This window comes from Protopterus annectens, chromosome 7.part0 (assembly GCF_019279795.1).
Source record: "Protopterus annectens isolate FY-2018-M chromosome 7.part0, PAN1.0, whole genome shotgun sequence".
NCBI lineage: Eukaryota > Metazoa > Chordata > Ceratodontiformes > Protopteridae > Protopterus > Protopterus annectens.
The window spans coordinates 1,195,130,209-1,195,149,836 of NC_056739.1; the positions used below are offsets into that span (position 1 = coordinate 1,195,130,209).

The 19,628-nt window shown below is 43.1% G+C and overlaps 1 protein-coding gene across 1 annotated transcript in view; it reads right to left on the reverse strand.

The window, feature by feature from the left end:
• RPS17 (ribosomal protein S17) overlaps window positions 1-19,628 on the reverse strand; it is a 95,501-nt gene that overhangs the window by 19,782 nt on the left and 56,091 nt on the right. Inside the window, exons 3-4 of the mRNA XM_044077807.1 lie at window positions 14,328-14,433; window positions 6,411-6,476 (exon numbers count right to left, since the gene is read on the reverse strand). Of these exons, the coding sequence (XP_043933742.1) occupies window positions 6,411-6,476; window positions 14,328-14,433 (172 nt within the window). The remainder of the gene's footprint in view (window positions 1-6,410; window positions 6,477-14,327; window positions 14,434-19,628) is intronic.

Consider the following 19,628-nt stretch of genomic DNA (forward strand, 5'->3'; position numbering starts at 1 on the left):
GATGACCTGACGTCATGGAAGGGACAGCAACCGAAGCAGGACCCAAGACTTAGTAATCAGGCAGACTAAGGGCTACTGCACGCAGGTAACCCAAATGTAATGACTGCAACAGTGAAACACAAAGAACATCAGGCTATTTCCAGGTTTCCACTTCAAGTACCCATAATTCTTAATCTCCAGGAGTGAGAATCTGCAAAAATATCAACTTCCTTGGAATGGACACACTGTTAATGACAGACTTAGACCCCCTTCACCTCTCTGAACAGGGTGAAATAATTCATACTTCCTATACATGCAACACAGCACACCCTGGTTGTCTGAAACTGGAGGGGTTATAATTCCACCTCCGTAAGGTAAAGAAACTGCTAGAGCCAATGACAGTCAAGTATAGCATCCCTTTATTTTGGGCAGGGAGGAGGGTCACCACTCTGAGCAATGGAGAACTCCAAGTGAGCTCCAAAACCCAGCAGCAAAGGGTTCATTAACAGGACCTACAATAGGAACTGCTAGAAAAAGGGAGGGATTCAGCTACTGTAAAGCTTGGCAAGAACAGCTCAACACTCGAAAGGCAAGTAAAAACTTAAAAAACACACACAACTGGACCCCATCCAGTTCAGATTTGTGAAAGGCAGATCGTGCCTCCTGAACCTGATTAAGACTTCTTTTGAGACAGTCAAAGCCGTAGACAAGGGTAAGGTGGTTCACACAGCCTATCTTGACCTCGCCAAGGCTTGACACCATCCCCCCATTCTCTAATTATAGCTAAACTCACACTAGGTATAAATCCCTACATCACAAGATGGGTTGCCAACTGGCTCAATGATAGAACCCACACGGTAAAAACTGCAGACTCCAAATCTGCCTTCAAACCAGTGACGAGGGAGTACCACAGGGTTCAGTCCTGGGACCTCTCCTGTTTTGGTATCTACTTCACAGGCTAACGAAGTTCGCAGAGGACTAAACTAGAAGCCATAGTAGAGTCCCCAAATGACCACAGAAGAGCCTCATGAGACAAGATGCCTTGTGTCAGAGCCATAGCCTCAAGCTCAATGCCAAAAAGGGCACCATCATCCCCCTTTGGTAAAAACTCTGTACCCATGAACTACCACAGAAAACTGTAGTCTACTTGACGCTGAATGTGTGATTAGACACCTTGGGACCCAGGTGGACAGTAGTCTCGCCTACGTGGCACACCTAATCACAAAATGGTCCTCATCGGGGGGGGGGGGTCATTGGTCCCCTCTACTAGACACTCAGACCCATTATAAAGTAAAATGCCCTTTGGGAATGTACCTAAAGACATCTGCAGCAGCTGGAAAGGCCACAGAAGTACCCCACAAATAGATTACTGGCCTCAAACAGATGCCCTACACTGTCTCAAAAAACTCCAACTTTACTCTGTAGCATATCACCTTCTCAGGAGGTGATCTCTGCTTAACATATAAAGCTATGTCAAACCCAGAGCTGTTGGACATGCTACACCTAAAGAAATCCCAATCCCTCAGAGCTACACGCTCTGGGGACCTAAACCTTGTCACCACAATAAACAGGACATGCTGGAGGGAGATTCCTGTCCCAGAGACTTCCCATACTCTGGAACAAGCTACACATCTACGTCAAGCAAAGTTCCTCAGTAGCACTTAAGAAAAACCTTGAGTGGACAGGAAATATGAAATACACCCCGGGGATCACTTCTGTAGCTCTGCTCGACAGTGGCACAGGAAAATAACTTTCTTGGGTGGCGTAAGCCAGGGAACCTTGTTGGCTAGGCTTCCTTAGGCCCTTGGGCAGATAGGTTCATGGGTAGGACCCAAGTATTTGCCTAGATTTGTCACACCACCACCACACAGGCTAAAGGTCCTCTCAGCAGGTAGCTACAACTAAAACACTCTTCAATTCTGCTTAGATGAAACTGCTTAGGGATTGCCTGGGATCTGAACGGGGCTCAAGATTTCAAACAGCAAGCTTCTATCCACCACAGGAGCTCCCTTCTGTTACAAGGGAGGAGAGAAATTTAAAGACTGCTTGATGCTGGCACCACTGGATCTCATGTCCAGTCTGGCCAAGGGTCATCATGAAGGCCACGTAAAACCTAGAGTGCTGAGGAACTCCCCCAAGCAACCTAACAGATTGGAATCAATGTATAGAGGGGGAAGGCTTTCCAAGCCCAACTGTGCCCCCAAGAATGCAACTCTTGTGGAAGGTTGGAGGTTAGATTTTTTTGTACATTGTAAATAAAGCCTCAGATTTGACAGGCAATCCAGAGTCAAGAAAGATGCTCTTAACTCCTCCAAAGTGCTGCCTGAACAAGACAGTTGCCCGGATAAGGATAAAAGTGGACATTCTTTGACCTACAGAAAGCCATTACTGGAGCCGGACATTTGACAAGATTCTAGAGAGCAGTATGCAAGCCAAAGGGCAAGACAGAATTAGTAACACCTGCCATGAAGCAAATGTTTGTGCCCAGTTACTATAGGGACACTGAGGGAAAGCACATCCGTTATAACCATAAATGCCAAGGAAAGACTCAGAGAGCAAATAGTTTCTGTAGGGTTAGCATTTTGAATCCAGGGACCAGGAATAACTTGCTTAGCTTTGAAAGGTTTAAGATGGGCCACCAGGACCCCTCTTTTAGAGATAAGAAATAAATAGTTATAGAGCCTTGTTGTCCTTCTGTGGCAAAAAGATCTTGCATTTCAGCTTTTGCTTCCTTGAGCTGTCCTTTTGGAACTAGCAGAATACTTGAACCTTGGAACGGAAGAGAACTGCTCTCATTAACCGGAACTTATCAGATTCAGGACCTGCTCGTCAGTATTACTTTTGTCAGTTTTAGTACAGACAGCATCTGTGTTGGGGTGACTTTTGGGGGGGGGGGGGGGGGGCAGCAGGGAGATGCTTTTTCGAGTCACAGCTGACTGCAGACTGCTTCCAGAGGCAAAGCCTTCTAGGTCTGGGTTGGGATCGGATTAGGGTAGTGGTTGAGAGACAGATGCTCTTGGCTGGGTCCTTGAGGCTGGAACCCTCCATGCTTTAGTATCAGCTTGCCACAATACTATGGCATTTGCTATTTTTGGTCTTTCCTCATCTTACATCCAAGAGCAGAAAGGACCAGGTCTTAGTGGGGTAGTCCTCGCTGAATCTACACAGGAGGGATCCATTGGTGGTTTAGGACGGCCTACATATAGTCTGTCTTCTCCTTCAGTCTAACACTTTGAGCTTGAAGTGCAAAGAGTTGGTCCTTGTTCAGAGGGGCATAAAGGATTTCTGCCTTAACATGGTCTGGAAGGGAAAGCTCCAGAAACCAGACATGCCTTAGGACAGGCCCAGAGGAGATGCCCTGCTTCATGCTTCCAAAGCAAAGCCACACTGAATAATGTGCCTGTCAACCTGACTAGTGTTACTATAGTAACACTGGAGTAGTGTTAGAAAGTTTTATCCACCCGCTCCATTCTACCCTTTGTTTCATCTGATCCAGAAGGGACTCCAGGAATTTAAATCAATGGAATTTAAACCAAATGGAATGCATTTAATCAATTCATGGCTAGGGTAGTACATTTTTTTGACAAATCAAAAGGTCCTGCCTTCTTTATCATTCAAAGGACCCTTTAAGTATGGCCCTCGCCTCCCTTGGATCTGGAGGAATGTTTGCTGATTTTTCGGCTTTTCCTGGTCCGCTAATAATTGGCATTAGAGTTTTTATGGTGCTGAGTTGCCAGCCCAACCTTCAGTGAAGGCACGCCCATTCACATCTTTCGAACGCCACTCGACCGCGGGGAAGATATGCAGACTCCACACAGAAGGCACTCCAGCAGAGAATCGAACATCCGGAGGAATGCACCTCCCAAATCTGCCACAGAACTTCTACACAAGTTGTTGTAGGAGTTGAGCACAGAGTAAAAAAACTGGTCAGGTTGTCATGGGGCAGGGGGCTGGGAGCCAGGTTGTAGAGGTTGTTTCAAGAACATATGATCTACTACTTTCAAGAGTGGAGGAATCTAAAGGGATAGGTTAGCAAACAAAAATTTGTTTTGCACCGAGAATAATCCTAAGCACCCCCCACTGAAAGATTCGCATTTTAGGCAGTCTGTACACAAAGGAAAGCCCCTCAACTGATCAAGCAGAGTAAAATTTCTTTTCTGACTTGAGCTGACACATGACCCTATAGAATGCTGAACAACATATGCCAAATGATACTCAACCGATTTACAGGAATTTGATGCTCCTGAAAGGAAAGATGCTTTCTCCTTTTAGCATTACAGATTCCTGGAGCATGAGAATTTAAGGCTCAGCTGTCTAGAGCTCAGAAGACCACAAGATCCTCAACCAACTTAAACAATTCCTACGGGTAAGGCCCAAGATGTAGTAGTAAAGACCAAAGCAGCAGAGACTGGGGAAAGGTAACAGCATGTTAGCTTGGACATAACTAAGTGCATCACTTGTCAAGGTAGACACATGCTGCAACCTGAATTCAGTCTCACAGGATCTCTAAAGAATACCAGTTACCAATATCTGGAACTCAGCAGCAGTTGCTTGCCTTACTCTGTGCAAAAAGTGGATCCAGGTTACTGATGAATCCAAACATTTTCTAGCTTAAAAGCAAAAAAATCTGCAACTCAACAGCTTATCACATCACCCAAACAAATGTCCTTAAACCTGGGCATCTTCCAACAAAGATTCTACCACCAACCTATTAATCATGCTTAAACTCCTTACAGCCCAACTGCCCTCACCATATCACTTCCAAGTAACGTCTTTTGGCTTTTCTGGTTGGGGGTCGCCACAGCAGAACTCCAGTCCGCCAATGACTGCCAGTGAAGTTTTACTGTGCAGAGTTGCCAGCCCGATGCCCAACCTTCAAAGAAGGCACACCCATTCACGCACGCACCTACATGTCTTTATACGTCACTCGACCATAGGAGGACAAGCAGACTCCACACAGAAGGCGCTAATCGAATGAAAGAACCTCTTGCTGTGAAGCGACAAAGCTAACTGCGGCCTGGCCTACACCACATCACGTCAAAGTATAAAACCCCAATTCACCATATTTTGCAGCTGTACACCCTCCCCAGCTAAGAGAGGGTATAATACCCTTGATCAGCCACCCAATAAAAAAGTGGGGTTTGCACAATGAGACCAACTTAAATTATACCCAAGACAAAGACCGATTAGAAATATCCAAATGTCAACCATTATGCTAATGTACAATGACAGTTTCTGATACAGAAGTGAAACATCTGAGCACCTGACAAACATTCTTAAGAGAACCATACTTCCCATTTATTGCAGTGAAGCAATTAATGCCCTTCACATGCATCTTTACGTATTGTGGAAATGTGTGAAGAACGTGTGCGAACTGCAACACTTAAATTCTAGTTATAAATATGCCGTACTGTATAGACAATTTACTGCAGAGCTTTTCTCTTCAGACCTCCACTAAAAATGGGCATCAAAAGATATTACAGGTCTCAGTAAGCAAGAGAGATGTTCACTCACCAAAACCTGCATTATTCTATTCAGAGTCTGGTGGGGGAACACAGCTATTTCCAGCAAAAAATTTGTGAAACAAATTCTAATCAGTATGCAGGTCTACAGTGGTGCATGCACTGCTGTACACACCTACAAAATTTTAGAGAGATTGAACATTTAATTCATACAACAGCAAGGATTTGTTTATGAAGAGTAGAAAACCAGAGCCAAGGGTGAAAATCCAGACAGACAAGGTTACTGATACAGGGGTACAATGTTTACAAGTAATACTATCAAGCACAGACTGATAAGCTAGCCCATCAGCTTTCCTGGTTGATGGAGGCTGGTTCTCAGCATTGCTTTGCTCTCCAGCAAAGTCCAACAAACACATGTCAGAGGTCAGGCAAGCAAGCATTGATATGTCACATGCTCAGAGATTCCTGCAGCAGTTGAGCATTCCAAAAATGAGGCCGGGGCCAGTGCCAAAATATTAATACACCAAAACACAAAGAACATGCATACTCCAAGTTTCTCAAACGGTCAGGTTAACCTTACTGGAAAAGTCCTATTAATTTTGAGCAAATAATGAGCATAATAATTTAAAAATCCAGGAACTGTGTCAAATGAATTTGTGTTATGACTGCAAAACAGTAAAAAAAAAAAAAAAAAAAAAAGCCAAAATTTACAGTGTCTTCATGTCTAGGGATGGGGAGGAATCAAGCCTCTTTTATACGGTGTAGCTCAAGCTTTTTGCTGTGGGGATGCCATGCCTGACAATGACTCTGGAGACCTTCAAGGAAGGGGGGGGGGGGGGGGAGACATGAGCCTATGATGTGGAGGGCAGCCTCCCTGGGAAGGCCTACACGTTTCTGTTCACACTCATCAGGAATGCTGTATAATTAAAAATTTTATAAAGTAATAAGTACAGTGGAAAAATTACTCACCAGCAACTTCAACATCTCTTTGGTGTCCGGATCGACTTCTATGATTTCCTGATCCAGGGCAGAGACCTAAGGAAAAAAAAAAAAAAAAAAAAAAAAATCACAAGATAAATTGCATCTACACGTGTCTATTTTAGTGGACTTTAATGCTCACCAAGTTGGGGGGGGGTTTGGGGAGAGCAAGATCACAGCATACATTTCTATTGTCACATTTAACAAAAAAGCCAATTTTCAAAAGCATTACAAGCAAGAAATGGCAAATTTACAAGAACACTCAAAGACCAAACTTGAGGCATTCTAGAAGCATGAAAAACAAAGACTTGGCCATCTAGTACCTAGAATTTACTAGGTTTTTTTTTTAACCACAGCAACCTATCTGTGAAGTAATACGGTCCCACTCCAGTTTGGTACTTTTTCCTTTGAAGCAACGGTGTTCTGGGTGCACGCCATATGCCAATTATACCAAGACACACTTTGGAGCATGGGCCACATATGCTGGGGTGACATTATACACATTACAAAACCAAAGCTACAGTCCAAGCCTAAAAGCTCTAACAATTTTGGGGGCACCACCTATACCATTTCACAAGTATATATACGTGCATATAACTTCTGATTTACATAATACAAACTTCTCGGTAGTTTTGAGTTGATACAGTGTAATCAAAGTAAAGGGATGATGAATATATTTGCTGTCCTCAATGGATTACATAACACAACAGAACCATCATCTGCTTTAACATCAGGGACCCTCAACTGCCCAAAATGAGCTGAAACTCGTGCAGGTAAAAAGTAGCAGAAGGTACAGTAACGAAAGGAAAACTCAAAGCAGAGTTCTAAAGGACCAAGGAAGGTACAACTCCAGATATCACCAACCAAGAAGCCATACCTGAAAGTTAAGCAGATAATCGGGTGGCTACAGACCACAAACACCTTTGTACATACATACCTTTGAGGGCATGAACAGACACTGAATGGAGATATCAGTTTAAAATTCTTTTGGAGTGGATTTTTTTTTTTTGATAGAAGACGCTATCCAATATTTAGCCAACAGCACGGGAATCTCACTATAGCCTGGCCAAATTATCCCCGCCGGTCTTTCAAAACCAGGCTCTACACTCACTATCCAATATTTAGCCAACAGCACGGGAATCTCACTATAGCCTGGCCAAATTATCCCCGCCGGTCTTTCAAAACCAGGCTCTACACTCACTATAACCAACAAAAATAAATAAGCTACAGGAAGGGTGTGTACACACATACGCTGTGGCGACCCCTAACCGGGAAAAGCTGAAAGACAAACAAAAAAAATACACACACACAAACACACGCATACATATTTATATACATGGGTCTACTTTGAAACATCTAATTTCATAACAGAGACCAGAACATCTAAAACCCATAAATTTCATAACATCTAACACTACAAATGACACCAAACTACCAAATACATTTTACTAAGTTTCTGCTGAGGGGCAAGCCCCCCTGCACCTCACATGTGGGGGGCTCTGCCCCCTACACCCCCCATAAACTAAATATACCAACTCTAAGATTGCACTACAATGGGAAAAGGTTAATTACCTAACCCCAATTTATCAAGTCCCCTGGAGAAACTTGGTAAAAAGTGTTTGGTGTCATGTGGAGGGGATGTTATTTTCATGTGATTTGTAGTGTTAGAAGTTATGAAATTCATTGTTATGGTCTCAATGCTATGAAATTAGATGTTTTGAACACACACACTTCATAGGTTGGTACTAGGCTATTGGCCCTAGGGCCTATACAAGCCTAGCCATAACAATTCCCTGGCTATTTCTTCCCACAATATTTACTTCCTATGACCCTTGTCTAGCAGGGTGACTGGCGTGATCCCCAGGGTGAATTTTCCATCTCCCATCCAATCGTCAAGGTTCCTTTTGAAGAGGGCCAAAGAGGTACTCTGCTTGACATGTATAGGTAAGTCTTATTCCAGACTCTGGGGAGTCTCTGGGTCAGGAACCGAACCTATCCCTCCAGCATGTTTTTGACATTGTCAAGTCTATGAAAGTTATGCATACAATTTCACAATTTTTCAAAATATTAACAGAAACTATTGTATAAGACGGCACCATTTGCTCACCTGTAGGTCACACAGCTTTTAAGAAACCTTAGATAAGTCATGACTGCTTTACCAAAGAGCACTTAAGTTCACATTACTCTCCAGGTTTTAAATATGTTTAGCACTTACCGCCTGAAAGCAACACCTCTGACAAGTACCACACTATTTTTGCATTAATGTAATGTAAACATGGAACTTTCATAACATTTCCTAAACACCCCCTTAACACCAGCTCGGCACATCCCATGATGGCCATTTCCTTGTCAAGCTCAGCAAATAGTTTCATTTTGCAGACGACACCTCGCTGCCTTATTTTTATGTACCCTTACCAGCACTCCAGAAAAAGGAGACTTCACAGTTTTTAAAGACAAGAATATGGTTACAGAATACACAAATCTGCTTTCCTGACAACTATGCTCTTGTACAAAGCAAGTTTAGTGATGGAACACAGTACACTGACACTTGTGTGAAGAGATCTTAACTACAGGCTCTTCTTTCACACCCACAAAAAGCTAACCCTTTTTAGAGGCAGATCCTTCAAAAGTCAAGAAGGCAAGATCACAGATGCAGCCACACACCTACTGGGTAAAGCTCCAAGTGCTTTAACTCTGTTTTGAGCCACTAATCAACACAGACAAACTACTTAAATTTTAAAGATCACCATGGGAACGAAGACTGGCCCTCAGGAAAGTAAGCCTGTGTAACACTACATGACTCTCCATACAAAAATGCTTTAAGAGCTACAAAAATTTTCAAGGCAAGATCTGGGACCTTCTAAAACCCACATACCAAATGACCACACAGGAAAGCAGCTTTTTGAAAAGTGGGTTAATGGGTTTTATGTGCAGAATGACAAAAATTGCCATTAGAGAACGTTTAATCAACTAAAGACAAATTTCAGATTTTTTTTCTACATCATTCCTACAATGACCAATTACAATCGCTAATCTGATAGAAACTGGCAATTCATTCCAGAACATAGCCTTTTTAAAATCAGTTAGAGCAATCCACCACCAATAGAAATGAACTGCTCTTGGTATAAACACCACCGTAAACTAGCAGATTAAAGTCACCATTATTCAGTTTTATAAGCATGTGCCTCCTCACATCAGCTTATAGCTCACAGTTTTAGTGAGCCTAACTACGTGAAAAATCATACGCTCTAAAAACACAGCAAACATCCCAGTATGTGCTATAAATGCTCAAATTTCCTTACATCTGTTTTAGTGTACAAACAAAATAAGGTTCTATATTCAATAGCTGTAACAAGTTGATTACAAAGTGAAATAATGAAAACTTCCGCTCATCTAAAACTTCCTTTCCAAGCACAGGGTTTTGGGGAGGGGGCATTAAAGTTTTACAGAGTGTCAAATGAGTCACCCTTTAAATAATTGCTGAACCCACGTGTTTGAGGATGAAGAAGAGAAGCAGCACAGGGAGAAAGGCAGTTTTGAAAATTGAGCTCCGACAAGGATGCTGATGGTCGAGAGAGAGAGACAGAGACAGAGACAGAGACAGAGACAGAGACAGAGACAGAGACAGAGACAGAGACAGAGACAGAGACAGAGACAGAGACAGAGACAGAGACAGAGACAGAGACAGAGACAGAGACAGAGACAGAGAGAGAGAGAGAGAGAGAGAGAGCTCTTCCTGAGTGAGCACCAAATGAAAATCTTCTCCACTGGCAAAAAAGGGAACTGGCTCGGCAGAGGAAGAAATCCTTCTCTAGCTTAAAACAAAGATCTGGTCAAGTGCTCCAAAGCTAATTATGATGGAAAAATACCCTCCCTAGCCAAGGATAACAAGGTGGTATTTAACTATGACCAAAATCTAAAAGGGAATACCCAGGGATGCATTGAATTGGTTGTGGATGGCAACACATTCTCTCAACTGGAGGCAACAGCCAACCCTACTAGCTAAAAGATTTGGAGCAAACTTCACCTCCCCCATCCCCTCCAGTCATCCTCCAAAGCATACCCACTACCATTCCTCAGCCTATTACCCCAAGATAGGTCATCTTGGTGCTCTCCAAAATCAAAAACGTGGCAACAATGGGACGAGAATATCCCAGGTTGCCTTTTAAACCACTTAAAACATAACCCAGCAGACCACTTGGATCCCTGTTTACTGCAGCCTGCGAGAACTGGCCATGTTCGGCAGAATACAGGATAGCAACAATAATCCCTCTGCACAAAGGGGGAATTTCAAAGGGGGAATTTCAAAGGGGGAATTTCAAAGGGGGAATTTCAAAGGGGGAATTTCAAAGGGGGAATTATGGACCCACAAGCTTGGCCAGTCTCCTCTGCAAGGCCATGGAAAGAATTATGGACTTTATTGACAAGAACATAAGCAATCTTCAAACTATAAACCCAACACAGTTTTGATTTGTTAAAGGTAGATCGCTCCTGTTAAACATGGTTGCCTCCTTCAAGGTGGTCACTAAGGTCCTGGAAGAAGGAAAGGCACTGCACATCACCCATTTTGACCTAGACAATGCATTTGACAATCCCCCACTCAAGGCATTATACAGCAACTCCCAATTGGGAATTAATCCCTACATTACCAGATGGGTAGCCAACTGGCTCAGCAGCAGGATACATAGTGCCAAAGTGGAGGACTTCAACTATAGCAAATTACAGTCACCAACAGCATACCACAGGATACTGTGATGGGCCCCTTAATGCTCATAATTTATTTTTGAGTTCCAGGAAAACTTGGATGGCTTGTGGCTGACCAAGTTTTCTGACACTTGCAAACTGGTAGCAACCAGAGTCCTCCCTGATGATGTTAATATACTGCAGACAAGGTTAACACAGACAAATGATTGGTACCAAGCCATGAATTAAAGCAAATGTAAAGAATGCATTACGATTCCCTTTGGGAAAGCTGACATCCCTGCTAATTACATTACAAACAGCATCCCCCCAAAGTATAGACCCAGTGGTACATGACCAGGGTTGACAGCAACCTGAACTTTGACCACCACGTAGCCACAGTAATATGGAAATGCCATGTACCTCAGACACCTGCAACAACTCTATAGACCACAGAGGTTTCTCACCAAGAAATTACAGGGTATACAAAAACAAGTCTTGCGCAGAAAGACTGAAAGCCCTGTCACTGTATTCTGCATCCTACAGGCTGCAGAGGGATGACCCGTGCCTGGCTTACACTACAGTGTCTGGCCCCGATGGAAATGCTACACATTCATAAATCAAACTGCAGGAGGGTTAGTTGCTCCAGGGATCTTAACCTAGTCTCCAACATAAGCAGGTCATGCTGGAGAGAGAGAGATGCATCTCCCAGAGGCTTCCACTTCTCTGGCACAAGATTCTAATTCACATGAAACACAGTCCCTCCCTGACCCTCTTTCAAAAGCAACCTAGAGCAATGGATGGGCAACTACAAATTCACTCCTGGGTGGAGCCCATATCCCCCCTGGACAGAGAAAGTCATAATTAACAGACCCTTACTTCTGCGAACTTCACTCACCTAACCAGTGAAAACTGGGGAAACTTGGGATAAATATGGCTAGGCTTGTAAGGGCTGTAGGTCTGTTAAACTAGTAACCTTCTATGAACTTACAAACCTTGCACTGGGTTTTATAGCCACCTACTGGCTGTTCATCCTTCCTTTGAAGACTTGCACTTGAAGTGTTATTAATTTGAGATGAACAGGGCTGTCCATCAGGGAAGTGCAAGACCAGATACAGCAAGTCAAGGACACTTAATATTTTGAACCCCATTATTACACCTTTTAAAAAGGAAGGGGGTTGCCCTGCACCTCCCATACACCTGCTATTTGTAACCTGGAAATAATTGTACTGCAAAGTAAAGGGCAATACTCCAAGACATTACAATATCCCAATTAGCACATATTCCCCAATTGCACTTTAAAGTGCAACCCATCTGTCTTCAACTAAATCTCAAAAAAAAAAAAAAAAAGTATGCCCTACAACAGGCACCTTCTAACACCTCCCCTGTAAAGCATGAAGGGAATACTGGAGCTATTTGAAGAGATAGCCCCATGTTTAAGTTGGATTCAGTATGCAAAGGTCCTTGTAACATGGGACACCAACATTCTAGATAAAGCTCATTACATGACATCCAGGACTTCACAAAATAGCCAGAAAAAACAAAGGGCAATTATGAAAATATTCTCTACTACTCTTAACAGTCAAGTTCCTACAGTTATCAAATGACCTAAAAAAACTTCATTGGGAAGTCAAACTGGATTAACATTCTCTTCTAGTCAAATCAAGCACTTTCAGGAAGCCACAGAAGTATGCCTGAACATACCACACTCCTAACACGCTTCGCTCCTGGAGCCCCCCAGTTGACTCCCAACTACTAAGCAAGCAAATAGAACAAAGATGCGACACCTACACTGTTTACACCACACAAGTAAATGCTTGTACAACTTACAGGGACCCCCAGGAGCAGAGGCTTGTTGAGCACAGCAGTATACCTCTTAGGGCAAGAAATCTACTCAACACCTAAAATTACAAGGGGGGGGGGGGCGCAAAAGCCCAAATTAGGGACATTTTAAATATTGCACTTTTAAAACTCAGAAAGTTGCCAGAACAGGTTTGGTAACAGGGTGCATTTTCTGAAGGATAGAGAATAAAACTATTGTGCCTCATTATTTAGTGGCTTCAATCGACAGGGATTTGCCAAGACAACAGCAACAACTCATTACTTAGTAACTTCAATAGGCAGTGATTTGCCAGAACCACAACCTTACGAGGAACAGACCAAAATTATGAGACATCTGGGCATTCTGGACAGTTAACAGGCATGCACAGCAGTGTAGGTGGCATCCAAAGAACAACCTACCATGACAGCTCAAGTGAGAACACTAATGACTGAACGCTGTGGACAAAATCACTACACTACAACACAGTTGTTTGTACAGCAAATATTTAAGCAAATAATGGAGGCAGCAATACTTCAACTGCAGTGGCCCTACAACAATAGTATTTTCTAAAGGAAGGCAATCTAGAGAAAAAGAATACAGCTAGTAATGAATTATAATAGGGTTTGCATAAAAACTGCCAGCTTTTCATTCAAGAGTAAAGGACACAAGCAGTTAACCTACTAAATGCATTTCATATTTTCTTAAGGTTAAGAGGATTGTGCACATCAAGGGAACAAAGGGACCCCTTCCTACCCCCCCACCCACCCTCAAGAAAATCAATCCTGTTCAAGACAGAAATGTAGATAAATGAATTCCATAAGAAGCACAAGAGTAATTCAAATGCATTCTCATGCTGTAAGCATAAACCAGAGAAACTAGACGAAAACATAGGTCTACATGGTATTTGTTAAAACAGCCTCTAAGTGTGCATACAAGTGCAAGATGGAAGGACTAACATTTCTGGAAGCTGGGGAAAATGCATCATCTCTGCCTATAATGGTAACCGGAATCTACAATCCTGTAGAAGCAGAGACAGCCCCTCTGCCCACAAAATTTGGGTGTGCAAGGGGTGAAATTTTCTGCATGAGAGTAGGGACATGCCACCCTATACCACCCATGACTACTTAATCCTTTCCTGTACTTGCTGAATAAAGATGCCAAAGCATTGGGTATCAATTTACTGTACTACATCCCCTCTGGCTGAACAAAATCAATGTACAGCAGAAACAAACATGCTAAACATACCACATACACCCAGATGCAAATCTGGAAGTCACCAAAACAATTGCAAAAGCATACTTGAACAAAGCTATCCCCCTTCTCTTTCCTCTTCCTACAGTTTGACAGATATGCCACAAACTCAAAAGCACAACTTCAACAAGCAGAATTTCAAAAAGCATACATACTTCAGGAACATAGTTGTCCCTTCTTTCTCTTTCCTCTTCCTGCAGTTTGATAGAGATGCCTCTAACTGGACCTCTCTGGATACGCTTCATGAGGTGAGTGACATACCTAGGGGAAAAAAAAAAATTCTCATATGATTCAAAGCTGGCAGGTGCCTGCTACACCTGATCTTTCAAACAACAGAGACAGCAGTTAAGATGATCAGGGAGAGCAAATACATGCAATGCAATTCAGTGGGCAGAGTCATTCGGAACTTTTCAGCTAAGCAGAAAACAAGGTTGAATTTTTAGATTTCACAAGGTAGACTACATAACACACACGCACACTTGTTTTTTCATTAAATAGGTTTAAGGATGGCAGCACTACTTAAACCTGTTTTTTAATCAGCTTTCAGCCCAAGAATCCAACCATATTCATTGTCTATACTGTTTATACCAACACCCCTAGGACATTTTTTTCACGGTAGCGCACACCCTAAAATGAAATTCATGGCCAATATCGGTGTCCAAAATAGGTTTACTCAAACTCTATAGCCCTACGTATTTCTGACCATGTTCAATAATCCGTTCTCTGAAGTAAAAAAGACAATGCCTTCCAAAGAAGTTTAACTGTGCATAAGCTACAGGATTAAAAATGAAAACATGAGTTTTTCCAGAAAATATCCCATGGGTGACCAGAGCCCCTAACTAATGACTGACGGGAGGTGTCTAAGCGCAAGGCATTACAAACTGAGAGCATCCAAGGGCTTAATCTCAAATAATATTGAAGGAATGTACTTAAATGGTAGCTAGCACTTAAGGGCCAGCACAAAAACACTAAGATATTCAAGTATCTAAGAAGTCCATGTGGGGAAGGAGTGGAAGAGTCAGAAGATTCTAATGAAACCCTTTTCTATCCTTCTCTAACAAATAATCTTTGCCAGTGTACTTCTGCCTAGAAGAAAGAAACTAATAAAGTACAGTTGTATACACTTACCATAAATGCAGATGTTAAGAGTGTTCATAGGTTCATACTAGGCTATCTGCCAGAGGGCATTTACAAGCCTAGCCCATAGTTTTGTGGCTTACGCCACCCCTTTAGTATGGGGAACTATACCCATTATTTTGCTGTGCCTCTGTCGAGCAGTGACACTGAGGTAATCCCTGGGGTATTCACTGTTGCAGTCATTACATTTGGGCTATCCTGCTGGCAGGTTGCCATCAGTCTGCCTGAATTCCAAAGTCTTGGGTCCTGCATCGGTTGCTGTCGCCTCTTCCCTGACGTCAGGTGTATAAAAGATGCAGTAGATGTCATTTTATTCAGTTTTTCTTGCCCCAGATGTCAGGTGCCCCCAAAAGGGTAGGTCAAAATTATGTAAATAAAACATACATGCACCAAAATAAGCTTTACCTTCATCTATAAGCAAATACACCATCCAGGTTGCATAGATTAGAGAAGTAAAGATAAGTTCCAGCAAAAATAAGGGGGATGGCAGGGGGGGGGGGGGTAACCTGGACAGCAACAGTGAATACACTTGAACATCTACATTTATGGTAAGTGTACACAACTGTACTATGTTCTTAGTGTTTCACTGTTGCAGTCTTATATTTGGGTTGAGTCCCAAAGCTATGGATGGGAGGCTGGAGCACAGCATTAGGAGCAGCTATAAGACCCTGCAGCACTGCAGTGGCAAGGCCTGCCCTGGATTTAGAGTAAAGAGGCAGATTGTAATGTTTTGTAAAGGTATGCACTGAACTCCAAGTAGCAGCCTCTAAAATGTCTTTGGTTGGTACTCCCCCGAGAAAGGCTGCAGCTCTGGTTGAATGTGGCCTAATGCCCTTGTTTGCCATGCTGTGAGTAGCAGAATCGAATGCAGTGACCTACCCATTTTGAAACAGTCTGCTTGGAGATGGCCTTTCCTTGTGATGCTGCGGCATATGCCACTAGTAATTGTTCCGTCTTTTTGACAACTTTAGTTTTGTCCAAGTAGAATCTAAGTTGTCTGTGTACGTCCAAAGAATGCAGAATTTTCTCCCCCTTGTTCTGTGGATTTGGATAAAAAGTTGGCAAATGAATTGTTTGGTTAAGGGATACAATGGCTACCACCTTAGTCATAAAATGTAGGGTTTGTTCTCAGAGAGACCCTGTCTGGATAAAAAATGATAAAGGATTCCACAGCCATGAGAGCCTGTAGCTCTGAAACTAGTCTTGCAGAAGTTACTGCTAGGAGCAGAGCAGTTTTCCAAGATAAGAACTTTATATCCACAGTAGTCGATTTTACATACAATTGTTTAGGTCTGAATACACCCTCAGAAGCAGATGCCTGCTCAGCGGCTCCGGACCCATCTGAGGGAATAATCTCAGAGGCTCCAATACCTTGAGTTTCCAGTGGCCTGGCCGACTCCACGTGGAGTCGGTAGCAGCCTGCGACTCTAAAGTAGCAGGCGTCAGGGGCTGCAAAAGCACCTCACTGAGAACCGGCAAACTGGCGACTTGCTTAGAAGCTTCGTCGTCGGTTTTGGACCTCGGTAGCCTGTCTTTCTTTGCGTTTTGTGAATTCCGGTAGTCTGATGGCTATCAGACATTGCATAGTTAAACCTTCGCCCAAAATAGCTTAATGCAAAATCGTTCTGACGCTTAACAGTAAGTTGGTTAAATCTAGCACAAAACCGACAAATAGCAATGTCGTGGTCAGGGCCTAGGCAAGGAATACACTAAGAATGAAAGTCCTTATAAAAGATATTTGCTTCCCACAAGAAATACAATTAACTTTTTCTGACATCGGTCTGCAGCAAGAAAAAAGTTTCCCCAATGGGGTACTTTGCTTTTAATGAAGACTTCGAATCTGAAACTAACACGAAAATCTCAGGAGTCGACCGACCGGCACTTGTGAACTGCTAGGGCACCGCACGGCAAGAAAGACTGAATAAAATGGCAGTCTGCATCTTTTATACCCCTGACGTCAGGGAAGAGGTGACAGCAACCGACGCAGGACCCAAGACTTTGGAATTCAAGCCGACTGAGGGCAACCTACCAGCAGGATAACCCAAATGTAATGACTGCAACAGTGAAACACGAAGAACATCCATGGTTCCCAAGAAATCTTCACACCCACCACTACAGGAACTGGAACAGCCAAGCAAACAGCTTCAGTAAAATGGAGAAACTGGTAGAGGAGGCCTGGTAACAAAAATAAGTTGACAGACCATTGCAAATTTCACTCTGAAAACTACCCCTGGCATAAAAAGGATGTCTCAAGTGTCATTCTTCCTTTACAGAAAACTAGATGGGAAGGTTTGACAGAAAACCACCTGAAGTTCAAAAATCTCATGCAGAAGAGCTTTGTAGACCTTCAAAGATGCTAGGGAAGCTGAAGCTAGACCCAAATGAAATTATTCTGGATTTGAAAGGTGTTGCTACCCACTTTTGACAAGTTCTCCATCTGCCTCTCTTTAGGGGATGCAGAGATAGCACAGGAGTCCCGGCTTTCCATGCAGACGTTCACGGTTCGAGTACCAAGACAAGTATCCTGCATCACAGAGATGAAAAGAACCACCTTGCACAAACAGCTCCAAAGAAAAGCAGCTTGGAGTGAGTTGTGAATAGGAGCCCCATCCCCCAAAGGGGTTCATCACTACAGAAATTTTTTTTTAAATTCCTTTAGCTTAACATATTTTCTGCTCACGGAATTACCACCTGAAAGCAGCCCACTCTACAAGGTATTACAACATTAAGCATCACAGATGCAGGATTGCTTAAGGTTTTCTGCCCAGATAATACACTAATGGCAGTAAATCTAAAAATCCGTCAGGCATTCTTGGACAAGGGGTTAAAATGCCCTTATCATAAGCTGCTATAAATTTATCACCTAAAGTTTCAGCCAAAGCAGGAGTCACAACAGGATACGTGGCAAGACAGGCATATCCAATCTCTTCTGCAGAAGATGAAGGCCCTGGGAAGGACAGTTACTTCTCTCCATCTATAAACTTGGCGGTGCTTACTCCACCCCCTGAAGGAGGTGGTGAAGAGAGCACTTTCTCCAAAGGAAATTCACTGTGGATGTTCGAAGATAACCACTAGAGAAACTACCCTAAGCTTACATGTCCAGGGGATGGACTGCCTTGGTGCAGACAGGACTAGGCTTCAGTGCCACCAAAAGTGCATGCTGGTCTGGGGAAGTGTGCGTGTTGGGGGGGGGGGTCTACATGCATTCGAAATGGTCTGCTTTCCTCAGACAGATCACAGCAAGTGAGTACTCAGTCTGGTGCCCTCTACGATTGCCAGCGATTTCTCAATGAAGGAAATGCCTTCCTGAGGTAATCTCCCGTCCTTCTTGGCCTTGAGGTTCCCCAAAATGTAATCTTCATGAATGGCAAAGATAACCTTTTGTTGCAAAGGTCTTTAGAGAGATAGACATTCACATAGGTGATTATCTAGGAAAGCTCTGGTCAGGGGTGGTGAAAGACTGGATCAGTTTTCCAATGCTATTTCACAGATGCCTCTACAGATGACTGCAGGTACCTTTTTGACTCGTCTAGAACAGCTGGAGCAGTCACATCATAGTCCTAGATTAGGATCAAGTATCTGTAAATCCACAGGAAGAGACCCAAGATCTTTCTGATGCCAAAAAGAATCCAAAATTACATTCAATTCCCTGTTGGTAAAAGGGACCTCTTGGTTCTCTCCCTTCATGAGAACTGTTACACCTCCAGCCTTACCACATTTTTTTGGCAAGGCAAACTTCCAGCAAGGGCACAAGTGGTAGAGACACTGGGAAAAGCAGGCAAGAGTTTGCCTCATTTCATGACCTCCCCTTATTTTACCATTTCTTTGTTTACACAAAATTAGTGAAGAGAACCTCCACCAACCAAAGGTAATCAAAGAAAAAAATAGGAGGAAAAGACTGCAGCATCATACAAAGAGGCTGGTGATGGAAACTCCGGAAACATCAACCCCCAACTAGCTACCTTGCTAGACCACAACATTCTTTTTGCTGTGGTGGTTACGGGTTGCAGTAGAAGCCAGATCTTCGGTTAATCATACATTCTGGGAACAATGCTGCCAAGACATTCACTGTAGATGAAAAGGTAAGCACTTTTCACCCTCATACCATTACTCAGAGCGTTTCTGGAACAGAGAGCAGCAGTATGAAACCACCACCACTCCAATTCTCTGTGGAGGACAGCTGCCTCAGACATGCACCTCATTAACGTGCTTGGCAAAGGTGAATTTAATCCAGCTTGGATGAAGCAGCGTTACAGGCCAGCTACTTCTCTTCCAAGTTAAAAGTAAAATCTTGGAACAAGAATCCCCCCCAATCTATA